The sequence below is a fragment of the Erpetoichthys calabaricus genome, chromosome 15 (assembly GCF_900747795.2).
Source record: "Erpetoichthys calabaricus chromosome 15, fErpCal1.3, whole genome shotgun sequence".
Classification (NCBI taxonomy): domain Eukaryota; kingdom Metazoa; phylum Chordata; class Cladistia; order Polypteriformes; family Polypteridae; genus Erpetoichthys; species Erpetoichthys calabaricus.
The window spans coordinates 37,651,649-37,676,844 of record NC_041408.2 but is presented as its reverse complement, the minus strand read 5'-3'; the positions used below and the strand labels follow the sequence as shown (position 1 = coordinate 37,676,844).

The 25,196-nt window shown below is 38.5% G+C and overlaps 1 protein-coding gene across 2 annotated transcripts in view; it reads left to right on the top strand.

Moving 5' to 3' along the window:
* The window catches only part of ints9 (integrator complex subunit 9), a 315,943-nt gene extending 301,706 nt beyond the window's left edge, over nt 1-14,237 (top strand). For both annotated transcript variants that reach the window (XM_051919331.1, XM_051919332.1), the window contains exon 17: nt 13,970-14,237. In XM_051919331.1, the coding sequence (XP_051775291.1) occupies nt 13,970-14,146 (177 nt within the window). In that variant the 3' untranslated portion in view covers nt 14,147-14,237. The remainder of the gene's footprint in view (nt 1-13,969) is intronic.
* The last annotated feature ends 10,959 nt before the right edge of the window (nt 14,238-25,196 follow it).

Here is a 25,196-nt window from a genome sequence, read left to right as displayed (position 1 = left end):
TTTGAGTTACAACCCAGGGCAAAGACTTTCTAAGTCTGTAGTTGTAAAGCTTATGGGGCTGTTTCTGGACAAAGGCAAAAACGTAACAACAAACAGCTTCTTTACAGTTTTTTTCACTGGCTAATACACTGCTGTACTGTAACACAACTCTGCTTATTATATTGTAGAAATAATAATAATAGCAACTCAAAACGTGGAGCGGCCAGTCTTGACCCGGGACCTTCCCGTTATAAATCAGCGATTCTTACCTCTACCATTCAAGAATACGTGTAAACTCCCTGACGATTGACATTTGAGCTTGATTGACTCATTGACAGCTACATGTAAATCAAATGCTATTTTTTTCCTTTGGTTATATTCTTGAATAAAAGTGCACATGTCTATTTGATATTTGGACTAAAGTCTTCATACATTGTACACTTCACGTCATTATTAGTATAACATGGAAAAAGTTTCTGCTTTAGGTATGTGTTCAGCATTTCTCGCATTTCCTTTCATCCTACACTGGCACAGAACACACATGAAATGCATGTATTCCAAATAACGATACACTGTATTATTTACCCAATACAACTTCAGGTACTTCACCTCACATGCAGATAAGGAGCCTTGGCTTGAACTGGGAGAACTTTTTACACGAGCTGAGCTCTGTCAAGGTGGGGATGGAGCAGCAGGCTGCTTGTGGTGATCGATACATTGACAAAACGAAAGGCACTAATGGAGAGGAGCGAAGGGATTTAAGGTGAGGCAGGATTACAAGTTTTTTCATAGGCTTCAGGAATTCTAGTGTTAACATCAGCCAATTCTGATAAGGTTCTTTGCACCATCACCCTCTGTTTCCTGTGTCTGAGCCAATCTGCACCCATCAAAAAACATCATCCTGAACTCCCACTTCTTAGTTTGATGCCCAACCTCTCATGTGGCACCTTATCAAATGCCTTCTGAAAATCAAGATAAATAATATCATATGCTCATTTTGATCATATCCTTTTGTTGCTTCCTCATAGAATTCCCTCTTCTGAACCCATGCTGACGGTTCACAAAACTCGCCATGTACTGCTCAAGCTTATCCTTAATAATTCCTTCCATTAATTTTCCTGTGATGCATGTTAAGCTTATTGGCTTATAGTTACTTGGATCTGCCCGGTCACCTTTTTTATGTAACGCGATAATATTTGACATTTACCAATCCTTCAGAATGTCCCTAGTGCGCAGTGACTTCCTAAAAATATGTGTCAAGAGTTTATATATGTACTCACTAGCCTCCTTAAGAACTGGAGTTTAAATATCTGTTCCTGGTGATTTGTTTAATTTCAGCCTATTTAATCTGAGCAGTACTTCTCCCTCTACAATTTCCAAATCCTTAAGTACCTCCTTAGTAGTCCCATTTACTGCTGGGAGGTTATCCACTTCCTCATTTGTGAAGACCTCAGACAAGGTTAGAGCATCTGCTATTTTGGTGTCTATCTTTTAATTTCCCTTTATTATTTCTGATTCACTTCACCTCCTCCTTGACTGTTCTTTTACTACTGAAATACTGAAAGAATTTCTTGGAGTCATCTTTTGTTTTATACGCTATATTAGCTCCCTGATATCCTTCTTAATGGTTGCCCTCATGTTCTCATACGCCCTATGATTTACTTTGGAGTTGTTAATCTTGTATGCCTTATAAAGCTGTTTTTTCTTTGCAGCTTCTTTTTTAACTCATTATTAACCCATTGTGGTGATTTTTTAAATTCCTGTTAATTACAAATTTAGATATGTACCTGTCCTGCATTACATGTAAAACATTTTTAAACCTTTTCCATTGCTCCTTAAACTGTTTCCACATTTAAAAGCTTATCCCACTTAGACATCTGTTCAGAATTTGCCTTGCCAAAGTTAAACTTAACAATGTTAGTGTGTGCATCTACACTCTTACAAAACATTGAGAAGTGTATTTTTTTATGGTCACTTGACACTAGTGGTTCAATAAACCTCAATTCTGTCTTGATTATTACAAAGTACTAAATCCAGACAAGCTTCACCCCACATTGGTGCCTTAACATACTATTTTAAAAAAACAGTCACTGATTACTTCTAAAAACTCCTGCTCATGTGCTCCTCAATTTGCAAGGTTATCCCAGTTAATATTCGGATAATTGAAGTCCTCCATTTCTATAATATCCTCCTGTAAACTTGTGTTTTTAATATTACTAAAAAGATGTGTGTTGATATTACTGTCTGCATTAGGTGGTCTATAACACACTCCTAAAATAATGCCTCTTTCCCTAATGCTTTTCAGGCGAAGCCACATGTCCTCACTAAGATGGGACTCATCGTCCAACTTAACAGAACTTGCATTTAAGTTCTGTTTGACATAAACAGCAACTCCACCAGCTTTTCTGTTCTCTCTGTCCTTCCTAAAAATGTGTATGCTAAAAGTATTCCTAAAGATATGTTATACTCGCCCCTTCTTTGTTATTTAGCCAGGTTTCTGTTATTGCTATAATAGATAGATAGATAGATAGATAGATAGATAGATAGATAGATAGATAGATAGATAGATAGATAGATAGATAGATAGATAGATAGATAGATAGATAGATAGATACTTTATCATAATTACAGTCAAATGAAAAAGTTTGGAAACCCCTCTCAGCCTGCATAATAATTTATTCTAATTTGAACAAAAAAGATAACATATGTCTTTCATTTCCTAGGAACATCTGAGTAGTGGGGTGTTTTCCGAACAAAGATTTTTAGTGAAGCAGTTGTGGCATGCGGCTGGGGGTGGTACCCAGCCAGGACACCCAAGAGGACCGGAGGAGGGCTCACGCCTCCTCCAGTTCACGAGGGGGCGACCGCCCTGGTTGCTGTGGGGACCACGGGTACAGAGCTTTGAAGCTCAACCATGTAGGGGCCCGTGGTCACCACCAGGGGGCACCCCAATGCCTGGAGAGCCCTGGACCTCAGCACTTCCGCCACACCAGGAAGTGCTGGGGGGAAGAGGAGCAGGAACACCCGGAGTGCTGCCGGGGATGCAGCCGGCACTTCTTCCACACTGGGGCGTGTCAGTGGAAGATTGCCGGAGCACACCTGGAGCACATCCGGGGGACAATAAAAGGGGCTGCCTCCCTTCATTCAGGGCTGGAGTCGGGTGGAAGAGGACGAGGTCTGGGAGAGGAAAGCGGCGGCCTGAAGAGAGAAAAGGCATTGTGTGTTGGCCTGGACTTGTGGGGTGACTGGTGCTGTGGCACTGGGTTATGCACTTTAATATTTGTACATAGTGTAAAATAAACGTGTGTTGGGTGACATAACGGTGTCCGTCTGTCTGTGTCAGGGCTGCTTCCCACACAGTATTCAGTTGTATGAAATTAAATCAAATGTGATAAACTGGCTGTGCAAAAATTTGGGTACCCTTGTAATTTTGCTGATTTGACTGCATGTAACTGGTAGATACTGATTATTTGCAACACCAAATTGGTTGGATTAGCTCATTAAGCCTTGAACTTCATAGACAGGTATGTCCAGTCATAAGAAAAGGTATTTAATGTGGTCAATTGCAAGTTGTGCTTCCCTTTGACTCTCCTTTGAAGAGTGACAGCATGGAATCCTCAAAGCAACTCTCAAAAGATCTGAAAACAAAGATTGTTCAGTATCTTGGTTTAGGGGAAGGCTACAAAAAGCTATCTCAGAGGTTTAAACTGTCAGTTTGAACTGTAAGGAATGTAATCAGGAAATGGAAAGCCACAGGCACAGTTGTTGTTAAACCCAGGTCTGGTAGGCCAAGAAAAATAAAGGAGCAGCATATGCGCAGGATTGTGAGAATGGTTACAGACAACCCACAGATCACCTCCAAAGACCTGCAAGAGCATCTTGCTGCAGATGGTGTATCTGTACATCGTTCTACAGTTCAGCGCAATTTGCACAAAGAACATCTGTATGGCATGGTGATGAGAAGAAGCCCTTTCTGCACTCACGCCACAAACAGAGTCGCTTGTTGTATGCAAATACTCATTTAGACAAGCCAGATTCATTTTGGAACAAAGTGCTTTGAACTGATGAGACAAAAATTGAGTTATTTGGTCATAACAAAAAGCGCTTTGCATGGTGGAAGAAGAACACGCATTTCAAGAAAAACACCTGCTACCTACTGTCAAATTTGGTGGAGGTTCCATCATGCTGTGTGGCTAGTTCAGGGACTGGAGCCCTTGTTAAAGTCGAGGGTCAGATGAATTCAACCCAATATCAGCAAATTCTTCAGGATAATGTTCAAGCATCAGTCACAAAGTTGAAGTTACGCAGGGGTTGGATATTCCAACAAGACAATGACCCAAAACACAGTTCGAAATCTACAAAGGCATTCATGCAGAGGGAGAAGTACAATATTCTGGAATGGTCATCACAGTCCCCTGACTTGAATATCATCAAAAATCTATGGGATGCTCGGCAGCCATCAAATTTAACTGAACTGGAAAGATTTTGTATGGAAGAATGGACAAAAATACCTCCGTCCAGAATCCAGACACTCATCAAAGGCTATAGGAGGTGTCTAGAGGCTATTATATTTGCAAAAGGAGGCTCAACTAAGTATTGATGTAATATCTCTGTTGGGGTGCCCAAATTTATGCACCTGTCTAATTTTGTTATGATGCATATTGCATATTTTCTGTTAATCCAATAAACTTAATGTCACTGCTGAAATACTACTGTTTCCATAAGGCATGTCAAATATTAAAAGGAAGTTGCTACTTTGAAAGCTCAGCCAATGATAAACAATAATCCAAAAAATTAATAGGAGTTCCCAAACTTTTTCATATGACTGTATGCTCTGTTGCATACAGCTCCATCTCACTTGCCTTATTTTTTATATGTCTGGCATTAAGGCAAGCTGTTTTTAATGTGTTACTCCTTCTACATTTAAATAGGTTAGAATTTTCATTACTACGCATTTTTATTTCTACACTGTTGTTTGTTCCTCCATGTATAGTTCTAAATCTGGCCTGTCCCCCCATTCCCTAGTTTAAAGAATCCTCAACTAGCCTTCTCATACGCCTCCCCAATACACTGGTACCCTCAGGTTCACATGTAACCCGTAGCGATGGAACAGGTCCCATCTGTTCCAAAAGGAGTCCCTATCAACCCTTCCGGGGAAGTCCCCCACCTGTGCACCCAGAAGACAACACGTCGTGCGAAACTATCTGTCTCTGGAACAAACCTGCGCTTCACTAACCTAACGGTTGAGTCCCCAACTATCACTACCTCTCTCTTTCTGGAAGCTGACTTTGGGGTCACGCACCCTCATGAAAATAGTTCCAAGAATCTGTGATAAAATAATTTTGTCTAGTTTCCTATGCAGAAATATTCACAAACTACATTTTTTTAAATCAAAATTTTGTGTCTTCAAAATTAATGTATTTGGGGCTTTTTCTTTCACCTTTAAATATTGCTACGCTTTCCCCATGCTACCCCATTGTAAAATACAAGAACAAATTAGGTATTTGTAAAATTTATAAAAACACTTCTCTTTATAGCACAGTTTCACATTGGAAATCAATATACAGTATACCTTGATCGTCAAGAAATAACTTTGAACTTTTACTACTAAAATATTTAACAAATCTCTTTGGGTTATCTTTCACCCTAATATTTTTTTTAATGGTTACCTGTAAGCTCTCATACGCCCTATGGTTAGTGTTGGAGTTATTAGCCTTATACTCCATATATTGCTGTTTTTTTTCCTTTGTAGTTTTTTATTGTTTCCTTATTTACAAACTGTGGTGTTTTACTTAATTTCTTACTAATTCCAAAGTTTGGAATTAGTCTGTCCTAAATCATATGTAAAAGGTTTTTAAACATGTTCCAATGCTCTTTGACTGTTTCTACACTTTAAACCTTATCCAAGATTATATCACATCTTAGGACGCATGAATTCAACTAGAAAGTATTGGGGATAGAGGCTTTAATTTAGGAGTGTGTTATAGATTCACTAATGCAAACATTAAGTTCAATGAACATTTTTTGTAAATTATTAAAAAGGAAAGTTTAGAGAGGGATATTATAGTCATGGGGAGCTTTAATAACCTGATTAATAGATGGGTTAGCCTTATAAGCAGAGGATCACAGGTGGAGTTTTTATATGTTATTAGTGACTGTTTTTCAACGCAGTATGTTAAAGTACCAGTGCGGGGGGAAGCCTCTTTGGGTTTAGTATTTTGCAATAATCAGGATAGAATTGAGAGTATAAAGGTGATTGAACCACTAGGGTCATGTGACCATAATATAATACAATTCTCAGTGTTTTCAAAGGGTGGAGATGCGAAGACTAAAACCGTTAAGTTTAACTTTGGTATGTGAGCAGATATGGCAAATTCTAAGGAGGATAAACCAGGATAAACTTTCAAGTGTGGAAAAAGTCAAGGAGCAGTGGAACAGGTTTACTAATGTTTAACATATAATGCAGGACAGGTACATACATAAATTTGAAATTAGTAGGAAATCTATACTAATAAAAGGCAAAGCCCTCACTCACTCATCACTAATTCTCCAACTTCCCGTGTAGGTGGAAGGCTGAAATTTGGCAGGCTCATTCCTTACAGCTTACTTTCAAAAGTTAGGCAGGTTTCATTTCGAAATTGTACACGTAATGGTCATAACTGGAACCTCTTTTTTGTCCATATACTGTAATGGAGTGCAGCTCGATGGCCATGGGAGGCGGAGTCGCGTATCGCGTCATCACGCCTCCTACGTAATCACGTGAAGTGAAAACAAGGAAGAGATTTACAGCACGAGTCAAACGCGGGAACGAAGGTAAATGATGTTAATTGTTGAGTGTCTTTTAATACTGTGTAAGCATACATATTAACAGATGTGCAATTAAACGTGTGCATTTACGGGGTGATTTCTCAGGCTTAAAGCTCGAAGTGATCACTCGAGTGAAGGCAGCTTCACAAAAAAACAGATCCTTAACAAACTGTTATTGGTATATTTTACCTCAATTTTAAAAGGTTTTCTTTTCTTCTTAATAAAAATTTAAAAGCAGAACTTCGCCGGTGCGAACCGTGGGGATTTGAGTGACTGACGCATACAGACATATTCATGAGTGCAGGTACTTCGGAATGAAAGCACCGTGTAAACCTAAAGTTTAAATTAAGTTCATAGACCTACAAAAGGTTGCCGTTGATTTCAGGTAAGATTGCTTTTCTCCTGTACAACTATACGTTGCATTCTCAAGAGTGTGCTTACACGGCTTGGTCATATTACAACCGGAGTGCTGAACTGACAAACTGGTATACAAACAGAACAGTCGTAAAAACAGGATTAAATAAAAAGGCTGCTTCCGTTGGCGAAGCAACGAAAAAGGAAGACCTTATATGACGTTCGTTTATAAAACAGCGGAGAGGCTTTGTGAAGTCAGCTACACAAAAAAACAGATCCTTAACAAATTGTTAGTGGTATATTTTACCTCAATTTAAAAAGGTTTTCTTTTCTTCTTAATAAAAATTTAAAAGCAGTACTTCACCGGTGCCAAGCGCGGGGATTTCAGCAACTGACACATACAGATATATTCATAAGTAAAGGTACTATGGAAACAGAGCACCGTGTAAACCTAAAGTTTAAATTAAGTTCATAGACCTACAAAAGGTTGCCATTGATTTGAGGCAAGATTGCTTTTCTCCTGTACAACTATACGTTGCATCCTTAACAGTAAGCTTGCACGGCTTGGTCATATTCCAACCGGAGTGCTGAACTGACGATAGATAGATAGATAGATAGATAGATAGATAGATAGATAGATAGATAGATAGATAGATAGATAGATAGATAGATAGATAGATAGATAGATAGATAGATAGATATACATATCTACATACATACACATATATCTATGTATATATATGTGTCTGTATGTGTGTGTGTATATATATATATACAGTGGTGTGAAAAACTATTTGCCCCCTTCCTGATTTCTTATTCTTTTGCATGTTTGTCACACAAAATGTTTCTGATCATCAAACACATTTAACCATTAGTCAAATATAACACAAGTAAACACAAAATGCAGTTTGTAAATGGTGGTTTTTATTATTTAGGGAGAAAAAAAAATCCAAACCTACATGGCCCTGTGTGAAAAAGTAATTGCCCCCTGAACCTAATAACTGGTTGGGCCACCCTTAGCAGCAATAACTGCAATCAAGCGTTTACGATAACTTGCAATGAGTCTTTTACAGCGCTCTGGAGGAATTTTGGCCCACTCATCTTTGCAAAATTGTTGTAATTCAGCTTTATTTGAGGGTTTTCTAGCATGAACCGCCTTTTTAAGGTCATGCCATAGCATCTCAATTGGATTCAGGTCAGGACTTTGACTAGGCCACTCCAAAGTCTTCATTTTGTTTTTCTTCAGCCATTCAGAGGTGGATTTGCTGGTGTGTTTTGGGTCATTGTCCTGTTGCAGCACCCAAGATCGCTTCAGCTTGAGTTGACGAACAGATGGCCGGACATTCTCCTTCAGGATTTTTTGGTAGACAGTAGAATTCATGGTTCCATCTATCACAGCAAGCCTTCCAGGTCCTGAAGCAGCAAAACAACCCCAGACCATCACACTACCACCACCATATTTTACTGTTGGTATGATGTTCTTTTTCTGAAATGCTGTGTTCCTTTTACGCCAGATGTAACGGGACATTTGCCTTCCAAAAAGTTCAACTTTTGACTCATCAGTCCACAAGGTATTTTCCCAAAAGTCTTGGCAATCATTGAGATGTTTCTTAGCAAAATTGAGACGAGCCCTAATGTTCTTTTTGCTTAACAGTGGTTTGCGTCTTGGAAATCTGCCATGCAGGCCATTTTTGCCCAGTCTCTTTCTTATGGTGGAGTCGTGAACACTGACCTTAATTGAGGCAAGTGAGGCCTGCAGTTCTTTAGACGTTGTCCTGGGGTCTTTTGTGACCTCTCGGATGAGTCGTCTCTGCGCTCTTGGGGTAATTTTGGTCAGCCGGCCACTCCTGAGAAGGTTCACCACTGTTCCATGTTTTTGCCATTTGTGAATAATGGCTCTCACTGTGGTTCGCTGGAGTCCCAAAGCTTTAGAAATGGCTTTATAACCTTTACCAGACTGAATGATCTCAATTACTTCTGTTCTCATTTGTTCCTGAATTTCTTTGGATCTTGGCATGATGTCTAGCTTTTGAGGTGCTTTTGGTCTACTTCTCTGTGTCAGGCAGCTCCTATTTCAGTGATTTCTTGATTGAAACAGGTGTGGCAGTAATCAGGCCTGGGGGTGGCTATGGAAATTGAACTCAGGTGTGATACACCACAGTTAGGTTATTTTTTAACAAGGGGGCAATTACTTTTTCACACAGGGCCATGTAGGTTTGGATTTTTTTTCTCCCTAAATAATAAACACCATCATTTAAAAACTGCATTTTGTGTTTACTTGTGTTATATTTGACTAATGGTTAAATGTGTTAGATGATCAGAAACATTTTGTGTGACAAACATGCAAAAGAATAAGAAATCAGGAAGGGGGCAAATAGTTTTTCACACCACTGTATATATATATATATATATATATATATATATATATATATATATATATATATATATATATATATGTGTGTGTATGTATGTATGTGTGTGTATGTATGTATGTGTGTGTATGTATGTGTATATATATGTTGATATATGTATATATATGTATGTGTGTATATGTATGTGTATATATATGTTGATATATGTATATATATGTGTGTGTGTATATGTATATATATATGTAGATATGTGTATATGTTTATGTATATATATGTTTACATAACCTCTTTAACACACTACTTCGCTGCTGCGAAGCGCGGGTATTTTGCTAGTGTATATATATATATATATATGTGTCTATGTATGTATGTATGTATGTCTAGATATATATATATATATGTAGATATGTGTATATATATGTAGATATGTGTATATATGTAGATATGTAAATATATATGTATATATACAGTATGTGTCTGTGTGTGTGTGTGTGTATATATATATATGTGTGTGTGTGTGTATGTATGTGTGTATATATATATGTTGATATGTGTATATATATTTATGTGGATGTGTATATGTATATATATGTTTGTGTGTGTGTGTGTATATTATATATATAAAAGACAGCAACACTCATAACAATGACAACACAATTACATTGACAATCATGTTACGTTATTTTTTAAAATGTTTCCTTTTCTTTTTCATAACCTCTTTAACACACTACTTCTCCACTGCGAAGCGCGGGTATTTTGCTAGTTAGAAAATATTGTAAAAAAACTTCACATTTGGTTAATAGTTTAAAAAAAAAAAACTGCAAAGAAAAAACAGCTGTATAACACGTATAAGACTAATAACTCCAAAGTGAATCGAAGAACTTATGTGAACTTGAGGCCAACCATTAAGAAGGATATTAGGGATGCTAAAAGGCAGTTAGAGAGGTATATAGCAGATAAGGCGAAAGATGATTCAAAGAGATTCTTTCAGTATTTTAGTAATAAAAGAACAGTCAAAGAGGTGTTGAAGTTCATCAGGAATAGTAAAGAGGAATTAACAAAAATTTGGACAGTGAAATATCAGATGTTCTAAACTCACATTTTTATGAGGTCTTCACATACAATATGTGGAAGTAGATAACATCCCAGCAATAAAAGGAACTACTATGGATGTACAGAGTGATTTCTGCTTGAAAAAAAAGGCTGAAATCAAGCAAATCTTGAAGAACAGATACTATTTACTATACTCAAGTTCTTGTCCTTGTTTTTCAAAACTGTTTTTCATAGAGTGGGACCAGCCAAAGTCACATTCCTTTGCATTCACCATTTTGCCACTTCAGTTTTGTTTGATAATCTTTTTTTTTTGTTTTTTGAATCCTCTATAGACTTAGGAAGATGGTCCACATTTTATCCAGATAGGGCCCCTCAAATTGAGACCATATAGGTGGGGACACCTCAGCACCACACCAGTTCTAATCCCCAACAATCCTGACCTCATTGACTTATTTCGACTTTTCCGGGGATGAGGCTCCCAAGGGCTTTCCCCCATCCCTTTCATAATGTGAGCAGCCTTTCCTTAGGGCAGCTGTAGCAGAGCTACTCCAGTGGTAAGCTGAAAGGAGTCCTGTCTGCCATTTCAGATCTGTGTGAAGTTTTTACGGTAGCTGGAATGCCAATCCTGCCACCAACCCCCAAATTTTCCCTGTATGTTGGAGGATCACTTGCATGGACAGATGCAGTTTAACATCATACCCAGGACATTTCCGGAGGGTGGGACTGGACTATGTGTCTGCCAACCAGGATCCCGAGCTGCTTCGTTGTGTGGTAGGTACGGCAATGCGCTTTACCAGTGCATGCTACCTGACCTGACATAGACTTATCTTGGTGGTGTTTAGGGGCCATTGTCATGCACTTGATTTCACAAAAATATAAAAGCTACGAAATACACACGGGAGGCACAAGTGAGTATGATCGGACGCAAGAAGCTGGTGCCTGATGCGCTGTGAAATAGACAGCAAAATGTTATACAGTACATGGTCGTTTTTTCTTAGAAAATTGAGAAGGTTAACATTGAGATACTGTATAACAATTAAGAGTACATACTAGAGTTAGATAGATAGATAGATAGATAGATAGATAGATAGATAGATAGATAGATACTTTATTAATCCCAATGGGAAATTCACATTCTCCAGCAGCAGCATAATGATACAATAAATATTAAATTAAAGAATGATAATAATGCAGGTGAAAAACAGACAATAACTTTGTATAATGTTAACGTTTACACCCCCGGGTGGAATTGAAGAGTCGCATAGTTTGGGGGAGGACCGATCTCCTCAATCTGTCAGTGGAGCAGGACATTGACAGCAGTCTGTCGCTGAAGCTGCTCTTCTGTCTGGAGATGATACTATTTAGTGGATGCAGTGGATTCCCCATAATTGATAGGAGCCTGCTGAGCGCCCTTCGCTCTGCCACAGATGTTAAACTGTCCAGCTCCATGCCAACAATAGAGCCTGCCTTCCTCACCAGTTTGTCCAGGCGTGAGGCGTCTTTCCTCTTAATGCTGCCTCCCCAGCACACCACTGCATAGAACAGGGCGCTCGCCACAACCGTCTGATAGAACATCTGCAGCATCTTGTTGCAGATGTTGAAGGACGCCAGCCTTCTAAGGAAGTATAACCGTCTCTGTCCTTTCTTACACAGCGCATGAGTATTGGCAGTCCAGTCTAATTTATCATCCAGCTGCACTCCCAGGTATTTACAGGTCTGCACCATCTGTACACAGTCACCTCTGATGATCACAGGGTCCATGAGGGGTCTGGGCCTCCTAAAATCCACCACCAGCTCCTTGGTTTTGCTGGTGTTCAGGTGTAGGTGGTTTGAGTCGCACCATTTAACAAAGTCATTGATTAGGTCCCTATACTCCTCCTCCTGCCCACTCCTGATGCAGCCCACGATAGCAGTGTCGTCAGCGAACTTTTGCACGTGGCAGGACTCCGAGTTGTATTGGAAGTCCAATGTATATAGGCTGAACAGGACCGGAGAAAGTACAGTCCCCTGTGGCGCTCCTGTGTTGCTGACCACAATGTCAGATGTGCAGTTATCAAGACGCACATACTGAGGTCTGTCTGTAAGATAGTCCACGATCCATGCCACCAGGTATAAATCTACTCCCATTTCTGTCAGCTTGTCCCTAAGGAGCAGAGGTTGGATTGTGCTGAAGGCGCTAGAGAAGTTTAGAAACATAATTCTTACAGCACCACTGCCTCTGTCCAAGTGGGAGAGGAATCGGTGTAGCATATATATGATGGCATCCTCCGCTCCCACCTTCTCCTGATATGCAAACTGCAGAGGGTCAAGGGCGTGTTGAACCTGTGGCCTCAGGTGGTAAAGCAGCAGCCTCTCCATGGACTTCATCACATGTGATGTTAGAGCAACAGGCCGGAAGTCATTCAGCTCACTAGGTCGTGATACCTTTGGGACTGGGGTGATGCAAGATGTTTTCCAAAGCCTTGGGACTCTCCCCTGTTCCAGACTCAGGTTGAAGATGCGCTGTACAGGACCCCCCAACTCCAATGCACAGACCTTCAGCAGTCGTGGCGATACTCCATCTGGACCCACTGCTTTGCTGGCACAAAGTCTGCTCAGTTCTCTGCTCACCTGCGCTGTTGTAATTATGGGTGAGGATGTCTCTCCTATGCTGGTATCAGCAGAAGGATGTGTGGAGGTCGCAGAACTCTGAGGTGACAGTGGGTTAGGGTGGTCAAACCTGTTAAAGAAGTTGTTCATTTGGTTTGCTCTCTTCACGTCTCTCTCGATGGTGGCACCCTGCTTCAAGCTGCAGCCAGTGATGATCTTCATCCCATCCCACACTTCCTTCATGCTGTTATTCTTCATCTTCTGCTCCAGCTTTCTCCTGTACTGCTCCTTCGCCGCCCTGAGCTGGACTCAGAGTTCCTTCTGCACGCGCTTCAGCTCATGCTGATCACCGCTTTTAAAAGCCCTTTTCTTCTGGTTCAAAAGGCCCTTGATGTCATTTGTAATCCATGACTTGTTGTTAGCATAGCAGCGTACAGTTCTTACTGGAACTACAATGTCCATACAGAAGTTGATGTAGTCAGTAGTGCAGTCAACAACCTCCTCAATGTTCAAAACTCTGATTTTTAGGAGGAACCCAGAACTTCCTCTTTGGTGACAGTGGCATTTTGTCCAGTTTTATTTTCTGACTAATTACACCTTTATGGAATAAATTCTTTGGTCTAATTGGATATAGTCAAACCACAGTATAATAATAGACTAGTATATCCTTAGTTTCCTACATATTTGGAAAGTCCTTTTGGGGAAGGAAAAAAATACCAGTCTTGCTCTGAAAGTGTTTTAAAGCAGAATGTGAATTCACAATACTTTATAGAGTGACAATTTATAAAACAAATTTTGTTTCTTATATTTCACAGAATGGAATAACAGAAGTGAAAATGGAAGATACTTCAGAAGGTCATATCCTCCACTTACAGGAAGAAGATACCCTGATACAACTAGAGGATGACTCCACACACATAATATGTGACAATAATGAGTCTTTGCGATCTACCTTAAGAGATCTAGTACTCAGATTCTTACAAAAGCTATGAAACATCATGAAGTAGACATTATGTATTGATTAAAATGTTATTCTAACTGAATAATGTCAGTTTTATTTATTAAAGTTATTCACATAGTGTAGTTTCTGGGTATTATTTTTTTCCTCGTAAAGGTTAATGGTTGTTCTGTTAATGTTTTGCTTATGGAAATGTTTTTTCTTTGTTTTTCAGCTTACATTTTCCTATACTGAAAACTTTGCACTTTCTAACATACAGCTTTTTTTATATAGTTTACTCAAACATGATTGACTATTGCTCAGTTTAGTTTATAAATAGCCTAACAATAGTGTTTAATTAATTTGAAATAAATACACTTGAAGGAAAATGCCATGGAACTTAAGGATAATATATTCAGCTGTGTTTATAGTCATACTGTACAAAATCTGCATTATTCCTTAGTACCCAGGGTTTGATTTTAACAAAGAAACATAGGAGTGTGATTCATTTGTCATTCAAACAACACCCTCCTTTCACTCTTGTTAAAAGCAGAGATTCCTGTATGCCTTTTTAAGGCATTGCTTGGACCTTCCATGTTACACAGAAGAAGAACCCTGAGCAAAAGGAAATCGTAGAAAGGCAGCAGAATTTATCGTGTTAGGCGTATGTGGCTTTTGTGCCTTCTGATTCCAGCAGTAGAAGGAAATAGAGTTGAATAAAGGGCATCATGGGGGAAATAAGGGAAGATGAACACACATATACCTGTGCAGAGGGGAGATAACAATATTACAATCTGTGCCTTTCATTGTCAGATGACTCAACTGCAGCTGCTGTCTCTCTGCATTACAGGAAGGATAAAATGGAAACCAGCCTTCATCAGAGTAACCACAGTCACCTCACACCTAACCTTCTTGCCACTTATAGGGGACGTGGGCCAAAAACTGAATATCGAGTCACAAATTGGCATCAAAGTAAATAAAAAATAAAGATGGTAATTTTCTTACTTCTCAAAATGACTTTCAAAAGTCAAACTCACATTTTCTCTGACATGAAAAACACAATTTTCTAATGAAGCTAATGCAAACAAAAATTTATCCCAAAAAAATGTAAAGAAAAACTACAGCTTCACATCCAGAAGTGGACAGGTGATGGGGGTCATAGTGATCCACTCTTGTGAAACCAGTAAGAAACTGACCTTACCCCACCCCTTTGGGTGAAGTTATAGTGAAGCATCTTATAAAACCATAAAACACAGCCATTTGTATCAGTCAGAAGGCTACTGCTTTCTATTAAGCAACTAATTCAAGGCCAATTGTCACAAAATGTTTAATGTAACAAATACACAGGAACAAAGTGAAATAGCATTAAATAAAAATTGTAAGTTTCAGAAAACAAATGCCTTTTGTGCAGTCTTTAAATCAATTCATTTTTCTTCATTCTTAAGCATTATTTTAATACCATTACACACCAAGTTTTAAATTATATTAGGTGACAAAATGATTAAAAGGCTTTTTATTTCTGACCCAAGCAGTCAGCTTCTCATCAGGACAGCTTTGGTCCAAGGTAAAAAAAAAATTTCACTCTGATATAGTACTTGATGCATATTTTTATAACAAATTCTCTTTCTCTAAAAGGTTAAACACTCTGAATAGTCTGCAGTGGGCTGGCACCCTGCCTGGGATTTGTTCCTGCCTTGTGCTGGATGTGATTGTCTCAAACAGACCCCTGTGACCCTGTGTTAGGATATAGCGGGTTGGATGATGACTGACTGACTCTGAATAGATGTTAAGCACATTTTCAAAAAACAATATCTGCCATTGAGGCAGTGCTTTTATCCATCAATTCAAGCTTCAACTGTATAGCTTTCAACTAGGAATTTGTCAGTATCCTCATACCCACCCAACAACTCTTCTGTTACACAACTTCAAAACAAAAAGTTTTCATTTGCTTAAAAAAATGGCTGCTTCAAAAACCAGCAGACATGGGGGGTATTTTCATACGTGGATTACTCGTTTAGCCGGATGTAATTGTTGACGATTTGGCCTGATCCTGGATCTGTCGGTTTTTAGAAACTCTTGCTGGATGTGTTGTCATAGCATCACATCCAAATGCAGGTTTGTTCTATGTAAACATGGATTAGCGCACACACTTAATCAGTGTCCGTGCGTGGAATTCATCTAGTCATGAGTTCGCCGTTCAGAAATGAGCGAGCAATTGATATCGGTACGCAAATTACAAGAAGAGAATTTCATATAGAGAAGGGTTTGCGCAATCGGCAAGATCCTTTATTGCTCCCGGAGGAAATTCTTTTCGAAAGATAACGCTTTAGCAGAGGGAGAATATTATACCTCAAAAATTTATTAGGACCTTATATTTGAAGTCAAACTAGGCGAAGTCGGGCTCTCACAACCACACAGACAGTATGCATTGCTTTGAGGTTTTTTGAAAGCGGCACTTTTTTTCTATACTGTAGGCGATGTGGAAAATCTATCTAAAAGTGCAGTTTGCCAGGCAATTCGTAAAGTCTGTTTGGCTCTGAAATATTTCCTTCGGGTTTTCATAGTGGTTCCTGGACACCTGCGTGTGCTGACAAAAGAGGCGTTTCATGCCATTGCAGGTAGGTAATACACAGGTAAAAACACCCACAGTTCCATAAAGAATCTCACAATCAGCCCAACATTCTCATTACCCAGGGTTTCCAAATGTGATTGGGGCACATGGGACTGATCAGAGTGGAGTTTGATCAAACATTATTTGGAAAATGTACCTCTCCTCCTGATGAATAATCAGACACAATGTCTTCATCAAATACTTGGATCTTTGTCAATATCTCGTTGGTCAGACACAGGTTCTAGGGATATGACATTCCCTGCAACTGACCCAACAAAAAAAGAGGGCTATATGGAACATACCTATGGCACACATTGAGGACAAATATATGCAATGACCATCCTTTACCTGAAATGAAGTGACCACTGCATCCTGCCACTGGTTCTGAGGAGGAGCTTCCCCCTGGAATGCCCTCAGAAACAGGGCGATGGACATTTTGCTGGAGAGCCAATTCTTCTGCAGGGGTTAGGTCTGGACTGCGTGGACCTTCGCCTGTTTTTTGCTTGTCTGCCTTCTTATTAGCTTTAAAATTAATGTTTTTTATATTATATATGATTCTTTATGTCAACAATTCTTTAAATAGTCATATACCAATATTTACCAGTTTGAAGTATATTCTTGTACTTCACTTTAACCTGTTCCCGTGTTCTCCTTGTGCTCACGTGTGATCTGGAATTATGACATATTAAATAATAATTAATCTGATACATAGGAAATGAAACGCTGCATTCAGTAAGTACAATGCACATGCGTTTAATTTGTCAGCCACTTTTTGCCAGCCGTCTTTTCTGGTTTGGACTGCTTTTGCAGTGTTACCCCTTGTGCATATTAAATCTTGAAATCCTTCGAGTAACACACACGCACAGCTTGTGTGAAAAAAAAAAATGCTCCCGTTCTTTCGTCATTTTGTTGCAGCCTATCAAAGACTTGCTAATCATGTTTTCTAGACTCAATATATATGGGCTTTTCACTCAGCGTGGGCGCGTGCAAACATCTCAGATGATTAGATCCAGCTAGACTAATCTACTACACCGCTGTGTTTGAAAAACAGACTTATCCCGGGTGAGTTTCACCGGCATTAACTCATCCAAGATGAGGCATCTGATCTCGGATGATTTAAGCAATGTACGAAAAATACCCCCATGGAATATAACCTTACCAGTAGAGTGTGCAAAATCCCCAGAAGCCTTTTTTTTAAGGAATCTTCCTGAAATTCTGGGATATTTTGTTTTCATTGTGGGGTTGTTATGCTGTAGGACCCATTACTGTTATTCATTTTTAGTTTCAGTTTAATTTTATAATAGAATCACCATGAGACTATAGCAATATTTCTATCCAGCATTTTCTAAATGACAGGATACTAGCCCATTGCAAACATTTATATGATGAATCAGATGTTAAGAAAAAAGAGACCATGATCTCTCAACTATCTGTTTTGAGAGTGGGAAGGTGTAAATATTTTAAAATATTATTCTGGCACCAAATTATTTTTAGTATGCAGGTATCAGGCACTGTGAAGAATTCTCATTTAAAATACAAATATAGATTACACTATGTAACAAATTTTTATTTTTATTTTGTTCCTGGGTACAAAGTGTGTTTTCCTAACCCGTTATGCCTAAAAAAAAATAGAAAATAGCTGTTGTTCCACAAAAACTTTGCTTTTGTGATCAGGACAATGATATTTTGAAATGTGTCTGTTTTCGAGAAAATTCGATTCGCATTCAATACTGAGTAGTCTTCTAGAATATTCTTGAACTGTTAGAATTGTCCGGAAGTTTCTAGAATTTTCCAGAATTATCTAGAACTTTCTCGGACTGTCCAACAGCAGTCATACAAGTATAGAAGCACAGGTGACTCGAACCAACAATTCGATTTATGTTATTTTTTTTATTTGATTTAGATGGCATCAAGAGGTTGCTTGCACCCAGCAGATGTATTTTGCTACGTCTGTGGACAATTTATAAAGACAAGAGCGAGAAAATATTCCGTGAAAGCATGTCGTAAGATGTGCGAGGCCTACAAGGCATACTTCGGCATGCCTGTCGGGGATCAAGACAAGCCCTGGGCACCTCATTTCACATGCGAATATTGCAAGAAAACTCTTGAAGGTTGGTACAGGGGAGAAAAGAGAGCCATGAAGTTTGCTATCCCGCAAATTTGGCGGCAACCGACTGACCACTCAAGCAACTGCTACTTCTGCATGGTGGATCCTACCAAACATCACACTGGCAAGAATGCGCCTCAAATCGTTTATCCAGACATTCCTTCTTCCATTGCCCCAGTACCACACTGCCCCGAGCTGCCCGTTCCCACTCCTCCGAAGAGGGATCAGCCATCTTCAGGAGACAGCAGCAAGTCAGACAGCGAGGAAGATATTGCAGATATCCTTGACGCTCATCTTGACAAATTCAAGGAGAACATGGGAGCTTACTCAGAGGAGCAAGGCGAGCGCTTTCATCAGGATATACTGGACTTTGAACGTCGTTACCAAGGACAGTATAACGAAAACATGATGGGGGACTACATTTGGGGGCTTCTTCGAGAAAGCGATTTGCAGTACAGTCGCAAATCTAGAACACCTCCTCATTTCTGAACCTTTTTGAGTGGTTTTGACTGTCTTTGTCTATTTACCATGCAAGTGTTGTTCTTTATCAGACCGCATGAACGAAAAGATAAAAATTCCCTTGTTTTGTCACTATACATATGAAATTTTCTGGGCTGTGGTCATAAGATCAAAGTTTGTGCTGAATGTAGTCATTTTTCCATAGGCTTTAGACATAAGCAGTTGAAATATAACTCTTGGAAGCCAGGAACAAAAATTGTGTTACATAGTGTTATACTAATTACTAAATAATAAACTGATACATATATAAATGCAGATCTTTTAAAACAGAGAATAAGGCAGAAATTGATTAGACATCAGTGGAAATCAATAATATCTGACTATTAATTGATGAACTTTGGGGTGTTGACAGTTGTTGAGATTAAAAACGTACAAAAGAAAGTCAAAAAATAAAGTCGCAGTCTTGGAGGCCACGGCCAACTTGCCGCCTACCCACTCCTGGATTTTTTATAGTGGAGTCTATGCTGGCCATCCTATCTAATGAGAGTTTCTTTCCATTCAATGATTCCAACACCCCGAGATGACTTTTAAGTTTGCAGTAGTGCCACATCCAGATACCAAGAAGAGAAACAGAACAGAGGAGGACTAGTAACAGTTTAAAAATATTGTCATACTTATATTTCTGTACAAATGACTAACAAACAGAAATGCAGTATGCTCAGCTAATCAGCAGCTCTAGACAAGGTATGCTAGACCAAAGTAGTTAAGTCTTCAGCCTGAATTTAAAAGTGGAGACTGAAGGGGCATCCCTTATATTAGCAGGCAGTTGACCTCCCACTGTTATTTTATTAATCCTTGAAATTTTAAGTAGGCTGGCATCTTGAGATCTTAATGTGCATTCGGGTATGTAGGTATTGATAAGCTCAGATAAGTAAGCAAGACCTTGGGCATTTAAGGCTTTATAAGTTGAGCTTTTTGAAACTAGCCCAAAGCATAACTGGGAAACCATAACTGGCAACCAATGTAAGGACTTAAGAATTGGAGTTATGTGTTCATATTTTATGGTTTGTGTAATAATTATTGCAGCGGCATTTTAAATTAACTGAATTTCTGCATAAAGAATGATTTGAACAGCCAGTGAATAACACATTGCAGTTGTCAATACTACTAGAAATAAATTCCTGAATTCATTTCTCAGTATCTTGAATATTTAGAAAACATTTTAATCTTCAATATTTGTAAGACTGTAAAAATATGCTTTGGATAGTTTTGTAATGTTTGTTTTAAAATGACATGGTAGTGTCAAAAATAACACCTAAATTTTGTGCAAATTCCAAAGAGTGACAGAATGTTGTTGCGGTTAGCATTATTCCCTCCACTTCTGTTTCTTCTGTATCTGAGACAAGTAGTTCTCATCCATCCACGCCTTTAACTCATTGACACAATTAAGGACAGCAATGTAGAAACATCATTTGGTCTAAAAGAAAGGTATAATTGGGTGTCATCTGCATATGAGTGAAAATGAATGTTTTCTAATGATTCCAAATTCCCAGTGGAAGCATGTAAAGTGAATACAGTAACTGAGCCCTGCTGGACACTATATTTAACTTTTGAGTATAATGAAGGAGTACTGTCAGGAACATTTCTGTACATACTGGTAACGATTTAATAAATAACTAAACCAGGCAAGCACAGTGTCTGTGAGCCCAATGTAATATTCCAGCCTCTCTAGTGAAATAGAATGGTCAGTGGTGTCAAACACTGTGATTAAATCTAACAACATAATTGCTGTGGAATTTCCTTCATGAGATAATATTAGAATATTGTTTACAACACTGGCTGGTGTTGTTTCTGTACTGGAATTTCTCAAATTGTGATGTGTAAGGTGAGATTGACGCTGCATGGCAACTACTTTTTCAAGCATTTTACAGAGAAAGGTTAAATTTAAAATGGGTCTATAATTATTAAGCATATGTTAGTCTAGCTCTGGCTTTTTAAGTAATGGTCTGATAACTGACAATTTCAGTTGAATTGAATAGTTCATTAGGTATTTAGTAATGAACTATTGATAAGGATAAGAATAGGTGCTGCCAGAACATCTTTTGAGCCTTTTACTAGTTTAGCTGAGACAGAATCTAAGGAACAAGTAGTATGTTTCATTTTAGAAATTAAAGTTATGACTTTCTATTTTGTTATCAAATTCAAATTACAAATTACTAATTACTGAGACAGGGTTAGCTGATGTAGTAATAATATTGTGAGATGACAATGAAATCTGGGATCTTGTATTGTCAATTTTCTCCTTAAAGAAGTTCATAAAGTCTCTGCTGCTAATGTCTGTAGGTGTTTTGCATTGTAGCCTAGAATGTTAGATTAGCCACTGTTCTAAACAGTTCACAAGAATTATTACTGTTATTTACTATTAATTTAGAATAGTAGTCCAAACTGTATTTTTATACTCTTTAACACTCTCTGTCCAAGCAATTCTAAAGACCTTTAGCTTTATTGAGCCACATCTATGCTCCGGTTTTCAGCATTCTTATTTAAGAGCTTTAGATTTCTCATTAAACCAGTGTGAGTTTTTGTGTGCTTTAATCACATTTGTTTTGTTGGGAGCTAATGTATCCAAAACCTCTTTCAAAGTTTGATTACAATTCGTTATTAGTTGATTCAAATAGTTTTCAACAATTATACTTAAGTTTCTCAAAATGTCTACAAAGTTTAATGAAGAGTCATAATCTTGATATTGCCTTGTCCTTGTTTTAATCTGTGAGTATAATGGTAAGGGCAAAGTGAAGTCAAACTTAATTAAGTAGAGATTAGAAATAACTTAGTAGTATCATGTTTAAAATTTGAGTCTCAACTCTGTAAGTACGGTAATAATTCTAATGTGTGGTCATGTCTGTGTGTTGAGACATTGACAATCTGGCAAAATCTTACTGAATTTAACAAATAAGTAAAACATTTGCTGAAAGTGTCAGTTTCCACATCAGTATGTACATTAAAATCTCCCATTAACACTACATCATCCAAATTTATGGCTAAATTGAATAAAAGGTTGCCAGATTCAGTCATGAACATGGAATATGGCTCTGGTGGTCTTGTAGACTGGTTCTACTGGTTGTGCTGGAATCTGTTTTAATATCTAATATGAGTGCCTCAAAGGATGTGAATTCACCTCAATTTTTAGAGGCAGTTTGTAGTTCATCACAGAATTATTTCAAGGCCACCTCCTCAACCAGTATCTTGAAGGAATGTACTGTATAACCGGTTGCTGATTCCTCAGCCAAGGGAATAGTGTTAGATTTAATAAGCCAGGTTTCAGTGAGAAAGCAAAAATTGGGTTTTGTACTTAAAGGTGCTTTGGTAAATTATATTATTTCCAATAGAGCGAACATTTAGTGGGCAGCATTTTAAATTGCAAGGATGTTTCTGTAGTGGTGTTATATTTATTTTAATTTGAATTAAAATACAGGAAACCCTAGTGGAGGATCTAATTTTGACTCTTGGTCTAAATTATGCTTTTAATCATTTTAGTAATACATTGATACAGATTTTGCTTCAATACTAAATTTATAAGATACCCCACAGCAGAGATTCTGAGTAACAGCTGCTTTGCGTATATGTTAATTTGGTCAGTAACAATAATATGATAACATGCCATCAGCACCCATGAACAGATTGAAATTCTGTGAGGGACCAACTGTATCTGACACATCCGTTTTGAGCCCTGAAGATCCAGTGAATGGCAGCTTTGAAAATCAGCCAACACCTTTGCCACCCCATTTGGGTTAAGAAGTGGCATCATAATTAGATTAGGTAAATTTAATTAATCCCATGGGGATTACAGCAGCAGAGACATAAAAAAACAAGGATACATAGGACAAATAATACAGCCAATCTATGAATTGATAAGTAAAAATAAATAAAGAAATGTGTATTGTGCAGATATTTCAAAATGTTATTTCAAAATGAACTTAACAAGTGCCCCGGAAGGAAGCATTGAATTGTCTGATAGCAGTGGGCAGAAAATACCACTGGAGACCCTTATTAGTACACCATGGTGGAACTGAGTCTATGGCTAAAAGTGCTCCAAGAGAACGCTTCCTGGAGGAGATGCAGGACATTTTTCATGATGGCATCCACTTTTAGCACCATCCTCTTTTCTACAACAGCTTTCAGTGTGTCCAGGGTTCACCCAGTGATGGAACATATTTTACAGATAAAAATGTTACGATGACTCCATACTGTTGCACACCTTAAGACAGGGAGAATGGGACCAAATAACACCTGAAACACTTCATTGCTTGATATCTTCAGTGCCAAAACATCTTTTAACACCAGAATTCCTGAAGCTTATGAAAAAACTTGTAATCCCGTCCTACCTTAAATCCCTTCACACCTCTACCATCAGCATCTTTTGTTTTGTAAATGCGTAATGTGTAATAAAATCACCTATCAGCAGAGCTTTGTTAGAGATAGATCGAGTATTAAATAATCCAAACTTCAAAGTATCTATGGATGTATATTCCGGTGATTTTACCAGAGGAATTAGCACGTTATGATCAACCCGTCACTCAAAAATACGTGGACAAGTGCGTCCTTCAGACCAAAGTGAAGGAATAGACACGCTGTTACTCCTGGTGAGACAAAAACGATAATGAGAGCCCCGGTGAATGTACTTTGGTCATCGGAGAATGCCATGGTGCAGCAGGAGATCAGCAGGCATTTCATAGTTTGTTCGAAGTCGATACAATTCATCTGGTGAGTATTTTAGTGTTGTAGATGTGACTGCATTAGATAGCAAAGTAGACATAGTAATCCATGACAAAAAATTGAGGTTTATCATAGTAGATTTCCAGAAATCACCCAAGCAAACTCCAGATTGGAAGCAAACCAATGTATCCTTTGTGTACCTACTCGGCCCAGTTAAAATAACACGTTAGCCAGTAGACTGTCACCACTGGGATTTCCACAAGTACTCGGCAATTGACAAGGGGCAGTTTCAACCACCTCTTCATCAAAGCTATTTACTTGAGCAGAGAATCAGTGAGAAAGTTTCCACTTACTCACACAGGTTGCAGCCAGCAAAGAACAGTTCTACGAGGGCTCATGTTAAGGCCGAAGGAGGCAAGGGACGCAAATGTGTGTTATCAGTTTTTAATCCAATGCAAAAGGCAAAAAACAAGTAAAAAAACAACTACAAAAAGTACACAAACAGAGCACTGGCAAGCAGCAGCAGACAGAAACGCCAGCATTCACTTCCAGTTCAGGACACCTCTGCCTTTCTTAAGTAAAATCCTAGAAAAGGCAGTCATTACGGAGCAAAATGATCACTTGAATAAACATGCTGTTCTTGACAAGTTTCAGTGAGGTTTTAGAACAAATCACAGTACAGAACCTGCACTCATTAAAGTACAGTACAATACGGTTTATTTTATATAGCCCAAAATCACACAAGAAGTGCCACAATGGGCTTTAACAGGTCATGCCTTTTGACAGCACCCCCCCAGCCTTGACTCTCTAAGAAGACAAGGAAAAACTCCCAAAGAACCCTTGTAGAGAAAAAAAATGGAAGAAACCTTAGGAAAGGCAGTTCAAAGAGAGACCCCTTTCCAGGTAGGCTGGGCATGCAGTGGGTGTCAAATAAAAAGGGGTAATACAATACAATACACAGAACAGAACACAAATAATCCTTAATACAATATAATAGTGCAATAGAAATATTACAAGTACAGTGCAGAATTCAACACTAGATGATATCACATAATTCAATTTGGATTTGTTCAGAGTCCTGGACACCTCAGCCATCAAGCTGCCCCCCTTATTGGGCATTCCACAGCTAAGTCATTGCTGGGCCAGCCAATCTGATGAAAGAACCCCTCTACCCAATGATTCCTGCGATTCTCCGTCAAAGATGACTTTACT